Source organism: Capra hircus, chromosome 4, assembly GCF_001704415.2.
Source record: "Capra hircus breed San Clemente chromosome 4, ASM170441v1, whole genome shotgun sequence".
NCBI lineage: Eukaryota > Metazoa > Chordata > Mammalia > Artiodactyla > Bovidae > Capra > Capra hircus.
The window spans coordinates 58,896,248-58,923,827 of record NC_030811.1 but is presented as its reverse complement, the minus strand read 5'-3'; the positions used below and the strand labels follow the sequence as shown (position 1 = coordinate 58,923,827).

The following is a 27,580-nucleotide window of genomic DNA, read 5'->3' as shown; positions in this document are numbered from 1 at the left end:
CACAAGAAGAGAAGCCACCACAATGGGAAACCTGCACACCACAGGGGAGAAAAGCCCCCACTCTCCAAACTAGAGAAAGGCTCACAGCAACATAGACCTAGCACAAGCAAAAATAAAGAAAAAAATTATTGTTATAAAGTAGAATAACTGAAATGAAATTTCACTATAGAGAAAGAGGTTCAAAAACTGATACGAGCTAGCAAAATAAGACCGTCAAATAACATTTACCAGGCTAAGGAACAGAAATAATAAGAGAGGGAATAAAAAACTACACAGCCAGAAAGTGTGGAACAAAATCAAGCATACCAACATGAAGTACTGGAAAAAAGGACATACGGAAAAAGACAAGAAGAAAAAGAGGCAAAAAGTATATTTGAAGAAACAATGGCAGACAACATCCCGAATCTGAAGAAAAACATGTCAACACAATAAAAGCTCAGCAACTTCAAACAGAGAAAAAGCAGAGATCCACAGCTAGACTCATCACAATCAAATTGCCAAAAAATAGACAAAGAATCAGGAAAGCAGCAAGAGACTTAAATGACTCTATATAGGTGACTCAATATGAATAATGACAAACATCTCATCAGAAACCACACAGGCCAGAAAGTAGATGGATGACATATTGAAGACAGTAAAACAAAAAGAATATCAACCAAGAATTCAGCATCTACCAAAGGCATCTTTCAAAAATAAAGCTGAACCTAAGACATTCTCTGATAAGCAAAAATTGAAAATTCCTCACAATCAGATAGAAACACTACATAATAAGTAAACACAAAAGACAGTACAAATGTAATTTTTATTTGCAACTCTCCTATCTGATTTAAAGGCACACTTTACACAGCAATTACCCTTATGGCAGAAAGTGAAGAGGAACTAAAGATCCTCTTGATGAAAGTGAAAGAGGAGTGTGAAAAAGTTGGCTTAAAACTAAACACTCAAAAAAAAAAATTAAATTAAAAAATAAAAAAATTTAAAAAAAGACAAAAAAAACTAAACACTCAGAAAACTAAGATCATGGCATCAAGTCCTATCACTTCATGTCAAATAGATGGGGAAATAATGGAAACAGTGACATACTATATTTTCTTGGGCTCCAAAATCACTGCAGATGGTGACTACAGCCATGAAATTAAAAGATGCCTGCTCCTGGGAAGAAAAGCTACGACCAACCTAGACAGTGTATTAAAAAGCAGAGACATTACTTTGTCAGCAAAGATCCATCTAGTCAAGGCTATGGTTTTTCCAGTAGTCATGTACGGATGTGAGAGTTGGACCATAAAGAAAGCTGAGCGCCAAAGAATTGATGCTTCTGAACTGTGGTGCTGGAGAAGATTCTTGAGAGTCCCTTGGACTGCAAGGAGATCAAACCAGTCAATCCTAAAGGAAATCAGTCCTGAACAGTCATTAGAAGGACTGATGCTGAAGCTGGAGCTCCAATACTTTGGCTACCTGATGCGAAGAACTGACTCATTGGAAAAGACCCTGATGCTAGGAAAGAGTGAAGGCGGGAGGAGAAGGGGATGACAGAGGATGAGACGGTTGGACGGCATCACCAACTCGAAGGACATGAGTCTGAGCAAGCTCTTGGAGTTGGTAATGGGACAGGGAAACCTGGTGTGCTGCAGTCCATGGAGTCACAAAGAGTCGGACACAACTGAGTGACTGAAATTACAAAGCAATAATTATTAAATTTTGTTTTGGGGTTTATAAACCAGAAAGAAGTAATTTGTATGACACTAGGAGCACAAAGGAGGTAAAAGGAAATGAAAAGTACAGGAGCAAAACTACTGTATTTTACTGAAACTAAGCTGGTAGTAACCCAAATTATAATGCTATAAGTTATTAAAGGTAATCTCCACAGCAATAAATGAAAAGATAAATAACCTAACTAAAAATTGGGCACAGCACTTCAGTAAACATTGCCCCACAGAAGATGGGCTTCCCTGATGGCTCAGATGGTAAAGAATCTGCCTACAATTTGGGACACCAGGGTTCAATCCCCAGATCATGAAGATCTCATGGAGAAGGGAATGGGAACCCACTCCAGTATTCTTGCTTAGAGAATCCCATGGACAGAGGAACATGGCAGGCTACAGTCCATGGAGTCACAGAGTCAGACACGACTGAGCAACTAACACTTTGGTTTTTCCACCGAAGATATACAAATTGCCGACAGGCACATATAAAGATGTTGAGCATCATTAGCCATTGTGTGCTTGCATGCTAAGTCACTTCAGTCACATTCAACTCTGCCTGCCAAGCTCCTCTGTCCATGGGATTCTTTGGGCAAGAATACTACACTGTCAGGCAGATTCTTTACCACTGAGCCACCAGGGAAGCCTTACTGTATAAATAACACATAATTTTGTTTACAGATTCACAATGTTTTCATATGGACTTATGTTTCTTCTTTTGGATATATATACGTAGGGATGTAATTGCTGCATCTTAGGGTAACTTTCTGAGAAACTGCCAAACTGTTTGCTGAAGCAGCTCTGACATTTACATTCCCCCCAGTAATGTGAGAGGGGTTCAGTTTCTGCACATTCATGTTCACACTTGTTATTAGTCTGTCCCTTTAAACTATCACTGTTGGAGTGATAGTATCACTGTTGTTTTCTTGCAATTCTCTAATGGCTAACGGGGCTTCCCAGGTGGTGCTGGTGGTAAAGAACCCACCTGCCAATGAAAGAGATGTTAAGAGACACTGGTTCAATCCCTGGGGCTGTAAGATCCCCTGGAGGAGGAAATGGCGACCCACTCCGGTATTCGTGTCTGCAAAATTCCATAGACAAGTCAGCCTGGTAGGCTGCAGTCCTTAGGGTCTCAAAGAGTCAAACATGACTGACCACATATGTACATGAACAGCCATGCAATAAAATATTTAATAGTAAAAAGGTATGAAGTACTGATGGATGCTACAATATGGTTGAACCTTAAAACATCATGGTAAGTCAAAGAAGCTAATTACAAAAAAATTTTCTAAGATTTCATTTATATGAAATGCTCAGAATAGGAAATTCTATAGAGATGGGAAGTAGATTAGCTGTTGTCAAGACCTGGGAATGGGAGGTAGCGGGAGTAACTGTTAATATACACGGTTTCATTGGGGTTGATGAAAATGTCCTCAAATAAGACATAACGATGGTTGCACAACTCTGTTAATATACTAAAAATCACAGAATTGTTCAATTTAAAGGGATGAATTTTACAGCAGGTGAATTGTATCTTAATAAAGCTGTCAGAGAATCAAGTATGTAGTGTCTATAATACACTACTTTTCATATATTGGGTTGGCCAAAAAGTTTGTTTGCATTTTCCTGTAACAGTTTACAGAAAAACCCAAAAGAACTTTTTGGCCAACTCAATATAATTTTTATATCTGTTTTCCTACATGTATCTTCTTATCTGTGAAGACGATAGGAAGAAATTAAAAACTAAGAAAGAAACTATTAAGATTGGTCACCCAAACAGACGGGTGGTTAAATGGTAGAAAAGGAAAATGAGATGGGTAAAAGTGTAAAAGAGATAAGACATGGAAGGGACATTTCCAGACATACTGTTTTACAGAACTGACGATTAATACCACAGTAATGTTTTACCTAGAGTTGGACATCACAGAGTGTCAAGTCAAGTGGGCCTTAAGAACGTTACTACAAACAAAGCTAGTGGAAGTGACGGAATTCCAAAAGAGCTATCTAAAATCCTAAAAGATGATGCTGTTAAAGGGCTGCACTCAATATGTCAGCAAATTTGGAAAACTCAGCAATGGCCAAAGGAATGGCAAAGCCAGTTTTCACTCCAATCCTAAAGAAACGCAGTGCCAAATAATATTCAAACTACCATACAGTTCAGTTCAGTCACTCAGTTGTGTCTGACTCTTTGTGACCCCATGGACTGCGACATGCCAGGTTTCCCTGTCCATCACCAACTCCTGAAGCTTACTCAAACTCATGTCCATAGAGCCAGTGATGCCATCCAACTGTCTCATCTTCTGTCATCCCCTTCTCCTCCTGCCTTCAATCATTCCCAGCTTCAGGGTCTTTACCACAAGTTACTTCTTTATATCAAGTGGCCATAATATTGGAGCTTCAGCTTCAGCATCAGTCCTTCCAATGAACATTCAGGAGTGAATGCCTTTAGGATGGACTGGCTGGATCTCCTTGAAGTCCAAGGGACTCTCAAGAGTCTTCTTCAACACCACAGTTCAAAACCATCAATTCTTCAGCGCTCAGCTTTCTTTACAGTCCAACTCTCACATCCATACATAACTACTGGGAAAGCCATAGCTTTGACTAGATGGACCTTTGTTGGCAAAGTAATGTCTCTGTTTTTCAATATGCTGTCTAGGTTGGTCATAGCTTGTCTTCCAAGAAGTAAGCGTCTTTTAATTTCATGGCTGCAATCACCATCTGCAGTGATTCTGGACTCCAAAAAATAAAATAAAATCAGTCACTGTTTCCATTATTTCCCCATCTATTTGCTGTGAAAGTGATGGGACCGGATGCCATGATCTTAGTTTTCTGGAATGTTGAGTTTTAAAGCCAACTTTTTCACTTTCCTCTTTCACTTTCATCAACAGGCTCTTTAGTTCTTCTTCGCTTTCTGCCATAAGGGTGGTGTCACCTGCATATCCCAGCTTATTGATATTTCTCCCGGCAATCTAGATTCCAGCTTGTGCTTCCTCCAGCCCAGCATTTCTCATGGTGTACTCTGCATATAAGTTAAATAAGCAGAGTAACAGTATACAGCCTTGACATACTCCTTTCCCAATTTGGAATCAGTCTGTTGTTCCATGTACAGTTCTAACTGTTGCTTCTTGACTTGCATACAAATTTCTCAGGAGGCAGGTCACATGGCCTGGTATGCCCATCTCTTTAAGAATTTTCCAGCTTGTAGATGTTTTTCTGGAACTCTCTTGCTTTTTCCATGATCCAACAGATGTTGGCAATTTGATCTCTGGTTCCTCTGCCTTTTCTAAAACCAACTTGAACATCTGAAGTTCACAGTCCACATACTGTTGAAGCCTGGCTTGGAGAATTTTGAGCATTACTTTGCTAGTGTGTGAGACGAGTGCAACTGTGCGGTAGTTTGAGCATTCTATGGCATTGCCTTTCTTTGGGATTGGAATAAAAACTGACCTTTTCCAGTTCTGAGTCCCCTGCTGAGTTTTCCAAATTTGCTGGCATACTGAGTGCAGCACTTTCACAGCATCATCTTTTAGGATTTTAAATAGCTCAACTGGAATTCCATCACCTCCAGTGGCTTTGTTCACAGTAATGCTTTAAGGCCCATTTGACTTCACATTCCAGGATGTCTGCCTCTAGGAGAGTGATCACACCATCGTCATTATCTGGGTCATGAAGATCTGTTTTGTACAGTTCTCTGTGTATTCCTGCCACCTCTTCTTAATATCTTCTGCTTCTGTTAGGTCCATACCATTTCTGTCCTTTTATTGTACCCATCTTTGCATGAAATCTTCCCTAGGTAACTAATTTTCTTGAAGAGATCTCTAGTCTTTCCCATTCTATTGTTTTCCTCTATTTCTGTCATTCTAACTCCAGTTCTAACTATTGTGAGAACTACAAATACAACTCACTGCTGAACAACCATCAACAGGAGAATGCTGGATCCCACCAAAAAAAGATACCCCACGTCCAAGGGCAAAGGAGAAGCCCCAGCAAGATGGTAGGAGGGAGTACATAAAGGCTGTATATTGTCATCCTGCTTACTTAACTTATATGCAGAGTACATCATCTAAAATGCCTGGCTGGGTGAATCACAAGCTGGAATCAAGATTGCCGGGAGAAATATCAACAACCTCAGATATGCACAGGCTGCCGCTGCTGCTGCAAAGTCGCTTCAGTCGTGTCCGACTCTGTGCGACCGATAGACGGCAGCCCACCAGGCTCCCCCGTCCCGGGATTCTCCAGGCAAGAATACTGGAGCGGGTTACCATTTCCTTCTCCAGGGTATCTTCTTGACCCATGGATCAAACCCTTATCACTTATGTCTCCTGCACTGGCAGGCAAGTTCTTTACCAATATCACCTCCTGGGAAGCCACAGATGGGGCAAAAATGGAGTAACAGTGACAGACTTTATTTTCTTGGCCTCCAAAATCACTGCAGATGGTGACTGCAGCCATGAAATTAAAAGACACTTGCTCCTTGGAAGTAAAGCTACGACAAACCTAGACAGCATATAAAAAAGAAGAGATGTAATATTTGGCCAACAAAGGTTCATACAGTCAAAGCTATGGTTATTCCATAGCTTTTTTCCATGTGTGGATATGAGTGCTGGACCATAAAGAAGGCTGAGCATCTAAGAACTGATGCTTTCAAATTGTGGTGCTGGAGAAAACTCTTCAGAGTCCCTTGGACAGCAAGGAGACCAAAGTAGTCAATTCTAAAGGAAATCAACCTTGAATGTTCATTGGATGGACTGAGGCTTAGCTGAAGCTCCAATACTTTGGCCACCTGATGCGAAGAGCTGATCACTGGCAAAGACCCTGATGCTGGGAAAGACTAAAGGCAAAAGGGGAAGGGGGCGGCAGAAGACAAGATACTTAGATAGCCTCACCAACTGAACAGACATGAATCTGATCAAGCTGCCAGACATAGTGGAGGACAGAGAAGCCTGGTGAGCTACAGTTCATGGAGTCACAAAGACTCAGACATGCACTAGCAACTGAACAACATTTCGTATATCCCAATGAAAAAAAGAACCAAAACCTGCCAGAATGTGAGAAGGACTCAAAATGGATAAGAAGCAGTAACAAAACTGTATTTCAAATGAGTAACATAACAGCAATGAACAACACAGGTAAGAACAGAACATTGGACACCAGTATGGTGCCTATACAGTATGAGACTAAAGACAAAAAGAGGTGTACACAATACCACACTCTAGGAAGTAAATATATTTATAATAGTAATTCTGAAATTACATTTACATGTACACCAGAACTGAACAAATAATAAATAAATTGTAGATAACAGCCAAGTTTTGCACTGTTGGAAAAAGGAGTTACAAATAAGGAAAAAAGAAAGGCTAGACTGAATCTGGTGTCAGTAGATTAAAACTGGTTTATCAGTATGAATTCATGGTTTTTAATATATATGAACAAATATTTACACAGAGATAGGTCAAAAAATACAAGTTCTTAGATCTATTTGTTCAAAACACCTAGAAGTAGGAGCAACTAGCACTTTTAGAGCTGAGACCTTGGCTTCTAAACACTATTCTGAGATAAAAGGAACCCGAACTCCTTGAAAAATGATCAATTCCAGGCCTGAGGAGGAAAAATAAAAGACAAACCAGAAAATGAAGAAGTGCTCCAAAACAAATAATGAGGCATGTTGAAAGATGAATACGAGCTAACAGCAAAGAGCTTCCAATAGTCAGATGCAGGATAATCTGAGCAATAAACAATGACAACATTAATATTTATGTGTCCTACAGTATTAATAAATAACTGAATGAATGAATGTGTGAGACAGAACAATTATTTCTTATAAAAGAATTCCATGGGTTCATCCCTGGTCAGGGAACTAAGATCCTGCAAACCATGCAGAGCAGCCAAAATAACCCCAGAAAATCATTACTAAGGAAAGCAGTACAGCAATATTTGTGGCAGATAAGAATTATTGATAGTAGATAAAGATATGATGAGAAATAAGTTATTTGCATAATGCAACAAAGAACTAGTATCTAAAACATACAACTCATTAGACAATACAACTTAAAAATGGACCAAATATTTCAACAGACCATCAAAGACATATAGATGGCAAACAAGCACATGATAAGATCCTCAACATCATTCAATTCAGTTCAGTCGCCCAATCATGTCCGACTCTTTGCGACCTCATGAGTCACAGCACACCAGGCCTCCCTGTCCATCACCAACTCCCGGAGTTCACTCAGACTCATGTCCATCAAGTCGGTGATGCCATCCAGCCATCCCATCCTCGGTCATCCCCTTCTCCTCCTGCCCCCAATCCCTCCCAGCATCAGAATCTTTTCCAATGAGTCAACTCTTCGCATGAGGTGGCCAAAGTACTGGAGTTTCATCTTTAGCCATCGTTCCTTCCAAAAAACACCCAGGACTGATCTCCTTCAGAATGGACTGGTTGGATCTCCTTGCAGTCCAAGGGACTCTCAAGAGTCTTCTCCAACACCACAGTTCAAAAGCATCAATTCTTCGGCGCTCAGCTTTCTTCACAGTCCAACTCTCACATCCATACATGACTACTGGAAAAAACATAGCCTTGATTAGACGGACCTTTGTTGGCAAAGTAATGTCTTTGTTTTTGAATATGCTATCTAGGTTGGTCATAACTTTCCTTCCAAGGAGTAATTGTCTTTTAATTTCGTGGCTGCAATCACCATCTGCAGTGATTTTGGAGCCCAGAAAAATAAAGTCAGCCATTGTTTCCCCATCTATTTCCCATGAAGTGATGGGACCAGATGCTACGATCTTCATTTTCTGTATGTTGAGCTTTAAGCCAGCTTCTTCACTCTCCTCTTTCACTTTCATCAAGAGGCTTTTTAGTTCCTCTTCCCTTTCTGCCATAAGGGTGGTGTCATCTGCATATCTGAGGTTATTGATATTTCTCCTGGCAATCCTGATTCCAGCTTGTGCTTCTTCCAGCCCAGCATTTCTTATGATGTACTCTGCATAGAAGTTAAATTAGCAGGGTGACAATATACAGCCTTGACGTACTCCTTTTCCTATTTGGAACCAGTCTGTTGTTCCATGTCCAATTCTAACTGTTGCTTCCTGACCAGCATATAGGTTTCTCAAGAGGCAAGTCAGGTGGTCTGGTATTCCCATCTCTTTCAGAATTTTCCACAGTTTGTTGTGGTCCACACAATCAAAGGCTTTGGCATAGTCAATAAAGCAGAAATAGATGTTTTTCTGGAACTCTCTTGCTTTTTCGATGATCCAGTGGATGTTGGCAATTTGATCTCTGGTTCCTCTGTCTTTTTTAAAACCAGCTTCAACATCAGGAAGTTCACGGTTCACATATTGCTGAAGCCTGGCTTGGAGAATTTTAAGTATTACTTTACTAGCGTGTGAGATGAGTGCAATTGTGCGGTAGTTTGAGCATTCTTTGGCATTGCCTTTCTTTGGGATTGGAATGAAAACTGACCTTTTCCAGTCTCGTGGCCACTGCCGAGTTTTCCAAATTTGCTGGCATATGAGTGCAGCACTTTCACAGCATCATCCTTCAGGATTTGAAATTGCTCCACTGGAATTCCATCACCTCCACTAGCTTTCTTCCTAGTGATGCTTTCTGAGGCCCACTTGACTTCACATTCCAGGATGTCTGGCTCTAGGTGAGTGATCACACCATTGTGGTCGTGAAGATCTTTTCTGTATAGTTCTTCTGTGTATTCTTGCCATCTCTTCTTAATATTTTCTGCTTCTGTAGGTCCATACCATTCCTGTCCTTTATCGAGCCCATCTTTGCATGAAATGTTCCCTTGGTATCTCTAATTTTCTTAAAGAGATCTCTAGTCTTTCCCATTCTGTTTTTTTCCTCTATTTCTTTGCATTGATTGCTGAGGAAGGCTTTCTTATCTCTTCTTGCTATGCTTTGGAATTCTGCATTCAGGTGCTTCTATCTTTCCTTTCTCCTTTGCTTTTAGCTTCTCTTCTTTTCACAGCTATTTGTAAGGCCTCCTCAGACAGCAATTTTGCTTTTTTGCATTTCTTTTCCATGGGGATGGTCTTGATCCCTGTCTCCTGCACAATGTCACAAACCTCCGTCCATAGTTCATCAGGCACTCTATCAGATCTAGTCCCTTAACTCTATTTCTCACTTCCACTGTATAATCATAAGGGATTTGATTTAGGTCATACCTGAATGGTCTAGTGGTTTTCTCCACTTTCTTCAATTTAAGTCTGAATTTGGCAATAAGGAGTTCATGATCTGAGCCACAGTCAGCTGCTGGTCTTGTTTTTGCTGATTGTATAGAGCTTCTCCATCTTTGACTGCAAAGAATATAATCAATCTGACTTTGGTTTTGACCATCTGGTGATGTCCATGTGTAGAGTCTTCTCTTGTGTTGTTGGAAGAGGGTGTTTGCTATGACCACTGCGTTCTCTCGGCAAAACTCTATTAGCCTTTGCCCTGCTTCATTCCGTATTCCAAGGCCAAATTTGCCTGTTACTCCAGGTGTTTCTTGACTTCTTACTTTTGCATTCCAATCCCCTATAATGAAAAGGACATCTTTTTTGGCTAAAAGGCCTTGTAGGTCTTCATAGAACCGTTCAACTTCAGCTTCTTCAGCGTTACTGGTTGGGGCATAGACCTGAATTACCGTGATATTGAATGGTTTGCCTTGGAAACAAACAGAGTTCATTCCGTCGTTTTCGAGATTGCATCCAACCACTGCATTTCGGACTCTTCTGTTGACCATGATGCCTACTCCATTTCTTCTAAGGGATTCCTGCCCACAGTAGTAGATATAATGGTCATCTGAGTTAAATTCACCCATTCCAGTCCATTTTAGTTAGCTGATTCCTAAAACGTCGACATTCACTCTCACCATCTCCTGTTTGAACACTTCCAATTTGCCTTGATTCACAGACCTAACATTCCAAGTTCCTATGCAATATTGCTCTTTACAGCATGAGACCTTGCTTCTATCACCAGTCACATACACAACTGGGTATTGTTTTAGCTTTGGCTCCATCCCTTCATTCCTTCTGGAGCTATTTCTCCACTGATCTCCAGTAGCATCTTGGGCACCTACCGACCTGGGGAATTCCTCTTTCAGTATCCTATCATTTTGCCTTTTCATACATTGGGTTCTCAAGGCAAGAATACTGAAGTGGTTTGCCATTTCCTTCTCCAGTGGAAGACATTACTCATTAGTAAAATGACAATTATAATCACAATGTTTTATCCACTAGTTATTCCACTAGAATGGGTAAAATTAGTAAGAGTGGCCATCCCAGGAGTTAGTATGTGAAACTACTAAAAATTTTTACAAACTCTTGATGGGAACATAAATGTTAACATTTATGTTACAAAATGGTTTAGCAATTTCTTAAGAAGGTACATGTACACCTACCTATAACTTAGGCTAACTATTTACCCAAGAGAAGAGTAACCATGCACCACTATCAAAATTTTTTAAGCTGACAAAGAAAAAAGCTAAAAAGAAGACACATACAAATTTTAACACTGGTTATATTTTGCTAACTGGATTTGGGAGTAATTCACTTTTATATTATTTCTATTTTCCAAAGTTATTATTAAGAAACCTAAAGGATTTTCATTAAAAAAAAAAAAATCAAACAGAAAGCAAATGAAGTCATTCACAAGTTAGTGTGGGTTTTTCTTCTTTATCAATCAGATCTTATTTTCCATTTCTGACATATTCATTAGACTGCAAAGAAAGAAATTATACGAGGTAATTCAGACAAGATTTCAATCATGATATGAACAGGGGCAAGGCAGAGAAATAAAACCTGGAGGACTAATAAAATAAGATGAATTAATAGCTGATTAGTTGTGTATCAACTTCAGAAAAATTATATACCACAAGACTCCATCCTTAATTAAGCCCAGATGCTGGGAAAGATTGAAGGCAGGAGGAGAAGGGGACAACAGAGGATGAGATGGTTGGATGGCATCACCAACTCACGAGTTTGAGTAAACTCCAGGAGTTGGTGGTGGACAGGGAGGCCTGCCATGCTGCAGTCCATGGAGTCACAGAGAGTCGGACACAACTGAGCTACTGAACTGGACATTATTCAATATTGTGATGAAAACAAAAGATACACTTTAAGTATACACATGATAAAAGCTGAAAAAGTTAATAAATACTTTATATGACACATTCAGAACCCAAATGAAATCTGCTACAGAAATATATGGATCCAATTGTGCCCTTTTTCCCACCCTCAAACCACAATCTAAAGGATAAAGTTTCAGTTAAGGACACAACTATAAAATGGGACTGCAAATGAGGAGGAGGGACACATTTCACCCACTCAATCAAGTACGTCTAATTTAAAAAAAAAAAAAATCCTGAAGAAGCAAGATAAAATACTGGCAGCACAAGGGGAAAAGGTAGAGACATCTGAGTTGACAGTATACTCTCTATGTCAGTATAAGAATTAAGGTTTCCCTAAAAGGTAACTTAACTTTATGCCTCATTAACAGATTTATATAGCACGTAGAAGGTCACAAAAGATAGATTCAACCTGCAATTTTAAGATCACAAGATATTCATTTCAGTCCTGGTATTAGCAGGGTTATATACCAAATGAAGTTCAAAGGGGAGTAAAATTGGCTGGAGGGATATGACTCCCTACCATATAAATGCTGTTAAAGAAAATGGAAAGAGTAAAAGTCACAACAAAAGATAGCGGTCTTCAAACTACAAAGCAATAATATTAAAAAGAGAAATCAGACTTTTCTTTTTGGTCCTAGGGAGTAAATGAGAATATCTGAATGCAAATATCAAAGACCGATACATATAAAAATAGGAAGAAAAAAATTAATAGTGACATCTATTCAAAGATGAAATGTGTTATCTGAGAAGGCAGCTGAGTTTAACAGACTAAATCAGTTCTGTTTGTTAGAGATATAACACAAGTCATATATGCAATTTTAAATTTTCTAGAAGCCACATTTAAAAAAGTAAAAACAAATAAGTAAACTCAATTGGATGACATCACCAATGGACATGAGTCTGAGCAAACTCCAGAAGATAGTGAAGGACATGGAAGTCTGGTGTGCTGCAGTCCATGTCACAAAGAGTCAGACACAACTTAGCAACTGAACAACAAAAACTCCATTGTAATAATAAATTTTTTCTTTAACTCAATATATCCAAGACATTATTTCCACATGTAATCAATATAAAAATGAATTAGATATTTTATATTCTTTAAGTCTTTGCAAAATCCTCTATGCATTTTACACTTATACCAAATGTCAATTCAGACTAGCAATATTTCAAGTGCTCAACAGCCATATATGCTTGTGGCTATAATACTAGTCAGAGTTACAGTCACAGGCATGTTGCAGGGGGAATTAAGAGTATTATTCGCATAATTAGGTTAAATGACAATACATCTTCCAATCTTGAGATCTTGTGAAAATAGAAGGATGAAAAAAACAAGTTTTAATAACATAGGCAAAATTTTTAAAGGATTAACTTTGGTCCATTTTAATCAGTCACTACTGTACCTTGTGTACTCATGATATATATGCATTCTGTACATAACACAGTTTTAGCAAAGAGTTCAAATTATTTCCAGCATATACCTCTCAAGCCAGCTTCTAAAAGATTTTAAAGCCATTTCCTGCCAAAATACTGATTCCCATGACTCATAAAATGTTCAACTGATATTCATCTTAACATTACTTGCCTAATAAAAAGGTAGGTAGAAACAAAGAATTTATTATCTGATTTTTAAAAAAAATTTCTATAGCTAGTACACCACCATACACAGGAAAACAGAAATTCAATTCCTGTTACAGGCCAAACTGCATACACCCAAAACTCTTATGATGAAGCCCTAATCCCAATGTAACTGTATCTGGGAGACAGGGCCTTAAGGGGGGTAACTAAGGTTAAAGGAGATCATAAGAGTAGGGCCCATCATGTGGAGCCGGTATCCTTACAAGAAGAGGAAGACACACTGGAGATAACCCTTTCTCCTCTAGAAGATGCACAAAGGCCACGTGAGGACACAGACAGAAGGTGGCCATATGTAATTCAGGAAGACCCTTCTCAGATACCAAATCTGCTAGCACCTTAATACTGGACTTCCAGCCTCCAGAACTGTGAGAAAACAAATGTCTGTTGTTTAAGCCACCTCATCAGTGGTTTTCTGTAATGGCAGTCCTAGCAGACTAATAAAGTTCTAAGAAAATACTAGTTAAAAAATTGTACTGCAAACTAAATTACATTACTGCTGAAATTATTAATTTATTATGATAAATGTTGCTGTATGTTTATAAATTTACTCTACAACAGAAGATTTGAAAAGCCTGCCTTGTAGAGCTACTGAAGCAGCCAAAGTAATCTGAAACCTCAAAACAGAAAATTCTAACTTTTTCCATAACCTAGGTCTGTTAATTTATTCCATTATAAAAATAATGGTCTTTCAGCCATCTTGGACCCTGTGGAGGCCTGCTGGGAACAGGACTTCTAAAACAACAAATATGTCTGGAAGGCTGTGGCCCAAGGCCACTTTTGCTGGCTATAAGCGGGGTCTATGGAACCAAGAGGGAGTACACAGCTCTCCTGAAAATCAAAGATATATATGCTTGAGATGAAACTGAATTCTATCTAGGCAAGAGACGTACTTATGTATACAAAGCAAAGAACAACACGGTAACTCTTAGCAGCAAACCTAACAAAACCAGAGTAATCTGGGGAAAGACATCTCATGCTCAGGTAAACAGTGGCATGGTTTGTGCCAAATTCCGAAGCAGCCTTCTTGCTAAGGCCGCTGGACACAGACTCTGTGATGCTGTACCCTTTGAGGATTTAAACTCATTGAAAAGCAAACAAATAAATGTATGGATTTGTTCTCTTGTGTTTCTGCTAACCACACACACACACACACACACACACACACACACACACACACAAACACACACACACACACACACCATTCTACTCAAGAGCAGTACAATACATAGTAATGCCAGAGATCAGTAAAGGGCTCAGAAAAGCATGCTACTCATCACAATACTGCAACTAACTACGCCCCCCACAATATTTGTAATATTAGCATAAACAGTAACTGAAAATATATTTTTACAGATTGACAATGCTGTTACCTACTAGGAGAGTAGTCTTCAAGGAGTTTAAGTTAGGGAAAGGATCAAAGATGGGAAAAGCTTCCCAGAATGAGTAGTTTTGAGGTGGGCCTTCGTTAATGGATGGATGTGACTTCAAGATAGGTAAGAACAGCATAAGCAAAGAAAGAATACAAAACATGATTTGATCTAAATAGAAGGAAAAAGCCAAGCAAAGAGACCCTAAAATGACTACCCAAGTTTTTAATTAAAAAATATATAAGATAATCGTACATCAATAAGAGTCCCCCTTCACGTCAAGTTTTGCTTTCCAAGGTTTCAGCTACCAGCTGTTAACTGTGGTCTGAAAATATTAAATGGAAAATTCCAGAAATAAGCAATTCATCAGTTTTAAATTGCGTGTTGTTCTGAATAGCATGATGACATCTCACACCTTCCTGTGCTGTCCTGCTCTGTCCAGCCTATGATGTGACTCATCCCTCTGTTCTGTATATCCTGCCCATTGGTCACTTAGCCTTCTCAGCATAACCAGATCACCCATTATGATATTGCAATGCCTGTGTTCAAGTAACCCTCACTTCATAATTTTACTTAATAAAGGCCCCAAAAAACAAGAGTTGGAATTCTGGCAATTTGCATGTATGAAAGAGAAGCTATAAAGTACTTCCCATAAATGAAAAGTGAAGGTCTTGATTTAATAAGGAAAAAGAAATTGTACCTTAAAAGGAATCTTCTATCCATGAAATTGAAAAAGAGGAAAAAAAATTTATGCTACGTTTGCTGATACACTTCAAACTGCAAAGTTACAGCAACAGTGCCTGATAAATGGAAAAGGAAAAGTCATAGTGCAAGATAAATGGAAAAGTCAGGATGGAAAAGGCATTAAATCTATGGGTGGAAGACATGAACATAAAACATGTTACAAATGATGGCAACAGGTCACACCAGAAAGCATGCAGCCTGTATGACAACTTTAGCAAGCAAGGGATCCCCTAAAACGACACCAAGCCATTTACTCCAATATGAAATGGTTACATAGACTCAAGAATAGATTTCAACTGAAAAATGTAAAAATTGTTGGAGAGGCTGAGTCTGCCAATGAAGAAGCCACTGCCACATTTCTGGCAGAGTTGAACTTGAGAGAGAGACCACATTTTTATAACCACCTTTATTACAGTATATTGTTACAATTGTTCTGCTTTATTATTAGCTATTGTTGTCCATTTCTTACTGTGTCTCATTTATAAGTTTAACTTTATCCTAAGTATGTATGTATGTATAGAAAAAAACAGTACAGACAGGGTTCAGTATTACTATCTGTGGTTTCAAGCATCCACTGGGGACCTTGTAATGTATCCTCCATAGATAAGGGTGTTCAGTTCAGTTCAGTTCAGTCGCTCAGTCGTGTCCGACTCTTTGCAACCCCACGAATCGCAGCATGTCAGGCCTCCCTGTCCATCACCAACTCCCAGAGTTCACTCAGACCCACGTCCCTCGAGTCAGTGATGCCATCCAGCCATCTCATCCTCTGTTGTCCCCTTCTCCTCCTGCCCCCAATCCCTCCCAGCATCAGAGTCTTTTCCAATGAGTCAACTCTTCACATGAGGTGGCCAAAGTACTGGAGTTTCAGCTTTAGCATCAGTCCTTCCAAAGAAATCCCAGGTTGATCTCCTTCAGAATGGACTGGTTGGATCTCCTTGCAGTCCAAGGGACTCTCAAGAGTCTTCTCCAACACCACAGTTCAAAAGCATCAATTCTTCGGCGCTCAGCCTTCTTCACATCCATACATGACCACAGGAAAAACCATAGCCTTGACTAGACGGACCTTAGTCGGCAAAGTAATGTCTCTGCTTTTGAATATGCTATCTAGGTTGGTCATAACTTTTCTTCCAAGGACTAAGTGTCTTTTAATTTCATGGCTGCAATCACCATCTGCAGTGATTTTGTGTGGACCACTGTAGAAATATAGCTAGAAATCTGAAATCTAGTATCTGCTGTAACTTGGAGCTATACTCTGGATGGGTAAGCTACATAACCTTTCTGAGCCTTAGACTGGGACAACGTATTCATGAGGTTATCATAAGATATATATGAAATACTTGAAATATTTGGCACTTCAGATACAATAAGCACAATAAACGTCAGTTGTTACAGTGGTTGTGCAATAGACAACAGCTATTATCAAGGCCTCTGAACTGTTATCTTGCAGTTAAATGATTTCCAAACCTGGCTATAATCAGAAACATCTGGGAAACTTGATAAAAACAAATACCTAGGTCCTAAGCCTAGAAGTAGGGAATTAGAATGTTCTGGTAGGGCCTAGGAAATAAGTTGTTTTTTTTTTAAACAAGGACCTTAGAAGGCTATATTATAAATAGATATTTAAAGTTCTACAATAGGTCAATTATTTTATGAAATATTTTAGTACAATAATCTGTATTACAGATTCATTAAATGAAATGAGAACAGTCTTTTATTCACCCTAGTTAGATTCTAATTTGTTAAATGGCATCCACTAGTGACACTAGTTAAACGGAATCCACTCGTCCTTCAATTAAAAAGCACTGGAATCTCCAAGCCCTAGCCAAAACCCTTCAACATAATTTCAAGTAAAAGGTGTCTCCATCAAGCATCAAACTTTCCCCTTTTCACTTGTTCCTAGCCAGTGCTAATGTTGATGGCCTATTTATCTCACAACATTGTACATGCATGTTTTTGGTATTATCTTTGCACTTCCTCCACGTTCACCAAATACTTAAGTTTCAAAAGGACAGAGGCTGCAACTTTTCAGCAAGTCTATGATTATCTCAAACTTTCAGAAATGTAAAAAAAGGAACAACATCTGTGTAATTATCTTTTTAACAGCACAGCACCATGATCAAACACAAACAAGTATTTTTGGTGGGTCTACTTGCCAAATTGCCGGGAGAAATATCAACAACCTCAGGTACACAGATGACATCACTCTAATGGCAGAAAGTGAAAAAGAACTAAAGAGTCTCCTGATGAGGGTGAAAGAGGAGAATGAAAACGCTGCTGTGAAATTCAACATTAAAAAAAACTAAGATCTGGCTGATTCATGTTGATGTTTGATAGAAAACAACAAAATTCTGTAAAGCAATTATCTTTCAATTAAAAATAGATAAAAAAAACAAAAACTAAGATCATGGTATACGGTCCTATCACTCCATGGCAAATATAATAGGAAAAAGTGGAAGCAGGGACAGATTTGATTTTGTGGGCTCCAAAATCACTGCGGATGGTGAATGCAGCCATGAAATTAAGATCCTTGCTCCTTGGAAAGAATGCTACGACAAACCTAGACAGCGTATTAAAAAGCAGAGACATCACTTTGCCGACAAAGGTCCACACAGTCAAAGCTATGATTTTTCCAGTAGTCATGCATGGATGTGAGAGTTGGACAATAAGAAGGCTGAGCACCAAAGAACTGATGCTTTTGAACTGTGGTGCTGGAGAAGACTCTTGAGAGTTCCCTGGATTGCAAGATCAAACCAGTCAATCCTAAAGGAAATCAATCGCTGAGTGGTTCCTATCGGAAGGAATGTTGCCGAGGCTGAAGCTCCAATACTTTGGCCACTTGATGCGAACAGTCACCTCTGGAAAAGACCCTGATACTGGGAAAGATTGAAGGCAAAAGGAGAAAGGGGTGGCAGAAGATGAGATGGTTAGACAGCACCACCAACTCAATGGACATGAATTTGAGCAAACTCTGGGAGATAGAGGACAGAGGAGCCTGGTGGGCTACACAGTCCATGAGGTTGCAGAGTTGGGCACAACTTAAAGACTAAAAAACAATAACTTACCAGATAAGTCATTCTAGTTATTTTGTAGGCTCACACCTGAATTAAGGAACTGGTTAAGTAACGCTTACTTTTCTGTATTAGATCAACCTTTATATTCTAATACAAAACATGACAGGATTGACTACAGTTCTAAGATTGGGGCTTCCCTAGTGGCTCAGTTAATAAAGAATCTGCCTGCAATGCAGGAGACCCAGGTTTGACTCCTGGGTAGGGAAGATCCCCTAGAAAAGTAAATGGCAACAATTTCATTCTTTCATGCCAAGTTCTCATGTTTACTCAATTTGCCCTTCTCAGCAATCAGAAAACAAACTACAAGTTGTACTCAGAGCAAATTTGGTTTTGCAAATTATACAATGAGTATGTATTTTGGTTTCCTTAGTTGTTTTCTATTTGCACATTATTTTATACATCCATAAAACAAAAATCACTTCTACTTAAATGTCTACCCTTTTCACTCAGCTGTCAGAATACACTGTACAAAATATAGCTGGGAATTAAGTTCCCAGAATACTTCTCGCTGGCATCCATCTTGGCTGAGCAATGGGAGGGCCACCAGGAAGGACTCTTGAGTCAGAATGACTGGCCAAAGACAATCTGGAAACTAATTCCATCACCATAAAACCTGAGACTGACAGCCAGGAAGCAGAGCAGTTCTCCTGGGGTTCTTTATCCTTCTGCTCTCCACCTGGGCGCCCTTTTCCAGTAAAGTCTCTTGCTTTGCCAGCACGTGTGTCCTCAGACCATTCATTTCCGAGTATTAGACAAGAGCCCACTCTTGGGGCCTGGAAGGGGTTCCCTTTCCTGCAACAAAAGCACTAGCTAAGGCAGAAATGAAATACAAGCTGTAAGTTCAGAGCTGCCTCTAGGGAACTATGGCATTGTGTCTCCAAACCTGACACTGCTTCCATCTTGCTGTCATGCCTGACCTGTTAGTCACCATATCTGGGCTGCCATGTTGTTTTTTTTTTTTTTTTTAATTAAAAAAACAAACAAAAACAGAATGTAGCTGGGAATTAAAATGGAAATCTAACCTGATACTTAACAGAGAGCAGAACTTCAATAAAGAAATGAACCAGGAAATAATGACTGAGCAGCTAAAATACAAAGATTATTAACAGCAAGCTGAACAGCTACAAACTTCAAGGACAGGAGAAGTTAGGTACATTCCTAAGAGCACAAAAATGTGAAAAACTATGTATAATTTAAAAACAAAAATGACTCTCATATTGCATTATTTAACAGTCCCATATATAAGTCATAGCACAAAACCAAATATTCCTGACAGTGATTTTAACAAGTTCAGTATATTCTTATGAAAGTAGAGAAGCTAACTGGATTATACATAACAAATGCCTTTCTCCAATAATATGAAAAATATAAATTAAAAACAAGTTTAAGATACTAAACTAACAAATGCCCTAGGAAAATAATTGGGGAAGGCAGAGGAGGCTTAAGGATAACTCTTTTCATACTATTTATAGTTCTAAAATAATGAAACTGAACATCTTGAAATAATAAAATGGCTAGACAATTAGAATATCAATATTAGAAACACCATATACAAACTTAAAATAACCTATATATAGATTAATAAACCAGGGTTGAGAACCACTAACCACTAATATACCACTAATCACAACCATGAAAAAAAGTATTAATTAAGAAAACAAATCAAACTTCAGTGACTGAAATATTAATAATTTAGTGGCTTTTTTCCCCTCTTGGTTAATGTATTTAATCATCAAAGAACTAAATATACCTACTAAACTTTTTAAAATTAAAAATGGTTTAAAATGTTGATGCTTTAAGGTAAGACTAGTTACTGAAAAAAATTTTCCTTGTATAGACCCAAAAACATGTAACAAATGAGGTAGTACCCTAGTCATTATAATAGAATAACCAGAAAGCACTAAGATTGCTGTGAAGATTTTGCCTCCTCTTGCACAAATAATTACCTCATTCAAAATATTTCTAGTATTTTCGAAAACTGATTGACAGTATATACCAAAAGCTTCCTCAAAAAAGGAAGAACTCTGATTATAATCTGAATGAACAATTTAAACATATAAGAATAAAAAAAGTCACTCATATAAAGAAATACTAGCAGTTTGAAACAGCTACTGCTTTGAAAGTACCAGTAAAAATTTTTAATAACTAGACATTTTAGTACTATTTAAGAAATTATTAACCTCAGTCTGTCTAGCTGTGAAGAACACATAAGTTTCACAAAAATCACTTTATTCTAATTTCCTTCAAGTTTGCTCTCCAAAGTAAAACTACCAAGTCTTATAAAAATATAAAAAAATTTATTCACCAAACTAGAGTATGGCTTTTCTTCAATATAGACATTCAATTACTAAACATAAAAATTCAAAGCACAAATGAATTAATTTACAAAAACCTTAAAATGTTTATTTTCCATCCTAGATGTCTCTCCTAGCATTACTGAGACTCTACTATGCTCATTTAGCTGTCCCACAGGCCTCTCAATTTCATGTTTTAAATTACCTATTCAAGAAATGATACCTACTCCTCTCTATCCAAGGGACTCGCAAGAGTTTTCTCCAGCATCACAATTTGGAAGCACCAATTCTTCGGTGCACAGACGACTTCCTTATGGTTCAACTCTTACATCCACACAGGACTACTAGAAAAACCACAACTTCGACTATATGGACCTTTGTCAATAAAGTGATATCTCTGCTTTTTAATATGCTGTCTAGGTTTGTCATAGTTTTTCTTCCAAGGAGCAAGAGTCTTTTAATTTCATGGCTGCAGTCACCACCCACAATGATTTTGGAGCCCAAGAAAATAAAGTCTGTCACTGTTTCCACTTTCCCCCCATCTATTTATTTGCCATGAAGTGATGGGACCAGATGCCATGATCTTAGTTTTTTGTATTATGAATTTTAAGCCAGGTTTTCACTCTCCTTTTTCACTTTCATCATGAGGCTCTTTTGTTCCTCTTCACTTTCTGCCATTAGAGGGGTATCATCTGCATATCTGAGGTTGTTGATATTTCTCCTGGCAATCTTGATTCCAGCCAGGCATTTTGCACAATGTACTCTGCATGCAAGTTAAATATGCAGGGTGACAACACACAGACTTGACATACCCATTTCCCAATTTTGAACTAATCTGTCATTCTATAACTGGTTTTAACTGTTGCTTATTAACCTGCAAATAGGTTTCTTGGGAGACAGGTAAGGTGGTCTGCTATTCCCATCTTTTAAGAATTTTAAAGTATCCACACAAAGAATTCCGCATAATCAATGAAGCAAAAGCAGATGTTTTTCTGGAATTCCCTTGCTTTTCTAAGACCCAATGAATGTTGGCAATTTGATCTCTGGTTCCTTTGCCTTTTCTAAACCCAGCCTGTACATGTGGAATTTCTCCATTCAGGTACTGCTGAATACTAGCTTGAAGGATTTTGAGAATTACCTTGCTAGCATGTGAAATGAGCACTAGCTGCCTAGGTGATTTTGATTTCTAAGTTTGAGAAATACCAAGTGGCAGGAGTTCTAGGAGGAAGAATTATGAACCAGATGTTTAACAAAGACTTTTTTTCTTCTCCATCTGCTATAATCTTTCAAGGGTTCTTCATCACCTAGTATGGTGGTTCTCAAACTGGCTCTCCCACGTGACATTTGGCAATGTCTGGAGACATTTTTTTTTCATTGTCATCACTGGGAGGATGAACTGCTACTGGTATCTAGTTAATAGAGGCCAGGGATGCTGGTCAACATTGTACAATGCACAAGACAGTCCACTCCTTCCAAATTAAAAACACCAAACTGCACTCTCGCCTGCATCTGAGCCTCATCTCAAATGAAGCTATCAAAAGTACTTAGTTGTGGCCCCAGAGGTAAACAAAACAATAGAATTAACAAATCTTCAGTAAAGTCAATTTTTAATCCCACACTGGTGAGGAAGAAGGAGGGGGGGATTATCTTTATATTGTATATGGGTCTTCCCTGGTGGCTCAGATGGTAACGAGTCTGCTTGCAATGCAGGAGACTCAGGTTCAATCTCTGGGTTTGGAAGATCCCCTGGAGAAGGAAAATGGCAACCCACTCCAGTATTCCTGCATGGAGAATCCCATGGACAGAGGAGCCTGGCGGAAAACAGTCCATGGAGTCACAAAAGATTTGGACACGCCTGAGCGAGTTTCATTTGTATACAAGTCAAACAAATACAGATAAAATGCAAATGTCACAGGAATATCTAAAATAAATGTCACATAAATACCTAAAATACACTTCAGAATAAAGTACGCAAGATTAGGCTTTACTCCCAACCTCAGAGGATACTTATGTACTCTCCTCAATCTGCAAAGTACTTCTGAAATTAAAAAACATTGCTTAAAATAAAATACACAAACTTCAAGACAGGCATGACCTCATCTTTAAACTACTGCCACTAAGATTTTTAGGTCTATTTGTTACTGCACCATGGTTTAACCCAGAACTATTCGAAGTATCTATAGAGGAACCAGTCTGATTGCTCAATGGTTTACACCAGAGAAGTAAAAATGTAGAACACAGAAATGAAAATTTTTATACCAGAATAACTTTATGTCTAGTGGATCTTTAAAAATTGGGGCTTGTATTTTTGTCTTTTAAAATTTCATCTGCATTAGTAAAAATAACTTGCAATAACTTGTACTTTACAATTTTGTCAGTCAATAGTGAATTGGAAATTTAAAAAAATAAAAAAACACTGTTTGAGCAGCAGTAACCTAAACCTATCATTGACTTATACATCTAGTAAGCGGCAAAGCCAGGATTTGACTGCATGTCTGTCTGACACCAAAGTCTTTTTTCTTAGTCCTTATACTATATTTCTGTTATTATTAATACTTTGAACTCAAATCCCTATCTGTAATCCCTATCTCTGTAGAGATACACTGCACCAAGTATGAATTACAAGGACCTTTTGTGTGTCTCATCTAAGGCCTTCAACGCTGAATGCTAACCAAGCTGCCTTTTTGGTCCCTTTTACCCAAGCTCATGCTCAAAATCTGGCTCTCCACATCTTCCATAATGCAAAAGGACAAGACCAAAAACATTTTTTTCTCCTCAAAGTCAAGAGCAGAGACATTTAATGATATAATACTATCTTCTTTTGCAACCCACCCTGCTTTCTATATAACTGTGGGAGATGACCTCCTCTCAAGGAAAAGTAGATCTCAGATCTTTCTAACCACACCAGCTACATAAAGTACACAATAAATGAATCAGAAATAAGACAATTTCATTTAGTCTTACATCCTCACACTAAGACCTCTATCATAAAGTTTAAAGATCTTCAACTTCACCAATCCATACTGCACATCTCCCTAAGTGTTTTTACAAACTTTTTTGATCACAGTTCTCAATTAAAAACAAAAAAGTTATATCTCAACACAATATACAATACTTACACAACAAAATTTACCACTCCAAATTTTTACAATGTACTGCTATTTTTTATTTCTTTACTACTTTGTGAAGTATTGGTAGAAATCCACAAAACTGATTTCAACATCCACTTGTCTCAACTCACAGTCTGCAAAACACTGCTGTAGAGACCAAATGTAGGTCTACATTCAACAGTGTGCTCTCATCTGGCAAGCCTAACCTATAATCACACTACCTTAAAATTCTACTCCTCAAAAACACATTTTTTATACATCAGTTTCATTGTGCAATAGATCTTGTCATTTAGAGTCCAAACTCTGTACAGAAAAATAAAAGTTTTGTCTCAAAATTTAGTAAAATGTATAAATGTTAAATTAAGTTTCTACTTCTAATCAACAACTGAAGCTAATAGTTTAAGCTAATAGTTTACTAGCTTAAAATGTGAAACATGCTCTCAGCTGATAATTTAATTAGATAATAACACTCTACTGGCAAATACAAGAATAGAGTCTATAGCGAATACATATACCATCAATTTATAACACGTCTGAAACCAACTTAACCCACTATCTTCACACCAAGTGGTCTACTCATCTGACCACTCCCTATTATTGAGATCTTGGAAATCTAACTCTTCCTCCTTACCATTTTTTGTTGCTGTTTAGTCACTAATCCATGCCCAACTCTTTTGCAACCCCATGGACTGTAGCCCATCAGGCTCCTCTTTCCATGGGATTTCCCAGGCAAGAATACTGGAGTGGATTGCCATTTCCTTCTCCTGGGGATATTCCTGACCCTGGGATCGAACCCTCCTCTTCCCTATCTCAGGAGGATTCTTTACCACGTGAATTGTCATTTTTAACCCTCTACAACTGCTCTAAGGTCTTTCAGGGGTCCTATCTTGTCTCAGAACAGCTCAGAAGTCCCGACATGTAGTTATTTAAGATTATTTCTTTGGGAAAATATGCAAATCCAAAGAATCAATTATTTAACAAAGTTTTGAAACAAGCTATCGGTAACTGATATGTATCTGATACATAAATTACCTTTTCTGTAGTTATGTATCGAATATCTCGAAATCAAAATCAGAAACCAAACACTTTTACTTTACACAACTGTAATAGTTTCTGCAAATTAAAATCTACTCGCCATAAACACACAATGAATTTTTCAGTTATGAGCTTCAATTCTGTGAGCCTAAGAGCACGTGATATTTTTAATAACTGTATTGAGAAGACCTGGCTCCGTCATGCTGTCCGAACACAGAAGGACACAATGCTACCATACAACCATCTATGGAGCTTCCACATTTATTTCATAGTTCCACTCAACCCAATCTCCTCTAGCCCCACCCACTGAACAGCTGGGTGGGATGAAAGATTGTTTCCTGCCCCCGTTCCCCTCTCCTCCCTGCTCCTTCCCCTGCTATTTGGAGGAATAAGAGATACAAGAAACATTAACTAGATTGGTAATTGTTTATACACTGCTAAGGCAGTATCCTTCAGTCTATCAGGATTTCATAAACTTCATCTCTACCTGTGCACCTAATGCCAAAAAACTTCCCTTCTAAACTTGCTTATAAACAAGTTTTTATAAAGGGTAGGGAATTGACTTTACTCATCACCTTAATAAATACATAAAATGCTTTAGATTCTAGATTACCTGTTGATTTCGATTACCAAGGGTACTCAGAAAAATATCCTTCCATTTCATCAAAGTAACAACACCAAGAGAAACCACAGTTGAACTAGAACAATAAAGTCGCAAGAATAAACTAATTCAGTATCTAAACAAACACCTGGACCTCACAACCCAGATATGAAACAGTGCACTCTCAAAATGTAACTCAGCAAATGGAAATGTGTTAGAAAAATTTCAGTTGCTAGTTCCTACTATATACACAGTATGAAATGGAACTCGGGAGTGGAAAATGTGAATGAAATGGCCTCGTTCTTTTTCCAATACGTGGAGGAGAAAAGGAAATGAAAGGGCTTCTTAAGAGAAGAAATGAAAATACTTAAATATTTTCAAAACTTAATTTCCTTAAACATCGCCAGTCCGTATCTTCAACTCCCTCCCTTTTCCAAAGACCCTTCCCAGCCCTTCGGCTCCTCCGGAGGGCGCCCTTACTAAACGTTCTCTTTTCCCCTTTTCTTAAAAATTAAGCCCAAACCAGGCTCCTCATCCTCCTTATTCAAGCTTTGCCCGCCATCCACCGGCCTCCCGGGCCGCGCCTGGGGAAAGGAAGCCCCAGAGCCGGGGAGGGGGAGCAAGGAGGCGACACGGTCGCTGGAGCCGCTGCAGCAGCCGCCGCCGCCTGCACCACAGCTTCAGCCTGGTGCATCCCTCTTCCTCCCTCCCCGCCGCCGCCCTCTCGGGGCCGGCCCACACAGCACCCTCACCCGGACGCGCACACACATTCCCACCCTCCTCGCCAGGCCCACTCCCCCACGAGGGGAGCTCCGCCGCGGGAGTTGCGGCCGCCGACGCGAAGAAGCAGGGCCGCGGAGCCGGAGGCCCGGCAAAGGAGACCCTGCTCGGGGTCCGGCGGCGGAGGCCGCGGCTCACGTCTCTCCACTCCCCGGGCCCGCCCGCCGCGGCTCACGTCTCTCCACTCCCCGGGCCCGCCCGCCGCGGCACAGGAAATGCCGCCGCCTCGGTTCTCCACACATTCAATTCAAACTGTCACTGCCGCCGTCTCCCCTCCCCCCGGGTCCGCCGCCACCGCCGCGCCCCGGGCCCGCCGTCGCCCCCCACCTCACCTGCTTTCGCCCCAGCGCCGCGCCTCGCCTCAGGGCGTTTCCCCCACCACCACCCGATCGGGGGGCCGCAGAGCCCCCCAGCGTCCCGAGCCGCCGACCCGAGTCGCGACGGCCCAAAGCTGAGACTCACCCATGGTGCTGCTGTTGACGCTCCTCTCCTCAGCAGCAGCGGATCTCGCACTGACCGACATCCCCTCCCCCCTCCGCGACCAGCCCGGGCGCAGCGCAGCCCGCCGATTCTCCAAAGCCGCCTACGCCGATTCCGCGGCGTAGCCGCCCGGAGTCGCTGCTCCGCTTACGCAGGCAACAGCGGGCGGACTCCTCCACTGGTTCTCGCCGGACTCCCGCTCCCTCCTCCGCCCCTCCGCCCCTCCGCCCCCTCAGACGAGGCTTCCGGGCCGAGCGGAGGCTGGCTTCGATCTCGCGAGATTACTTCATCGCTGCCCCGCCGACTTGCTCGTTTTTCGAGCATGACTTCATTGGCGTCAGCGCTCTTTTGCTGCTCGGGTTTAGCCGCCATGTTAACATTGGCAGGATCTGGCACCTCAGGGGTCATGGATAGTCAGGCTTCTGTGCGTGTTTCTTCAACACCGCCGCTAAGGTTAACGCCTTACGTTTGTGGGTGAAAAGCCTGGGGACGCTGAGAGGGAGTGGCCCGTGGGGTGCGAGGGTGTGGTTTTGCCCTAATCAAAGATGGCTGCCGTTTGTGCAGCCCCGCGCGTTTTCACGTCAGGTTTCGGAGCTGGAGGAGCCTCTGGGTTGGTCTCTGCGCTTACTTACGAAATTGGCG

At 39.8% G+C, this 27,580-nt stretch overlaps 1 protein-coding gene across 4 annotated transcripts in view; it reads right to left on the bottom strand.

Moving 5' to 3' along the window:
- The window catches only part of SEPT7 (septin 7), a 98,861-nt gene extending 71,648 nt beyond the window's left edge, over positions 1-27,213 (bottom strand). The window contains exons 1-2 of one of the 4 annotated variants that reach the window (XM_018047145.1): positions 26,921-27,213; positions 26,355-26,356 (exon numbers count right to left, since the gene is read on the bottom strand). In XM_018047145.1, coding sequence (XP_017902634.1) covers positions 26,355-26,356; positions 26,921-26,981 — 63 coding nt within the window. In that variant the 5' untranslated portion in view covers positions 26,982-27,213. Of the gene's footprint in view, positions 1-20,744; positions 20,750-26,354; positions 26,357-26,920 lie in introns of all 4 variants that reach the window. The other 3 variants (XM_018047143.1, XM_018047147.1, XM_018047146.1) reach the window with 3 other exon arrangements.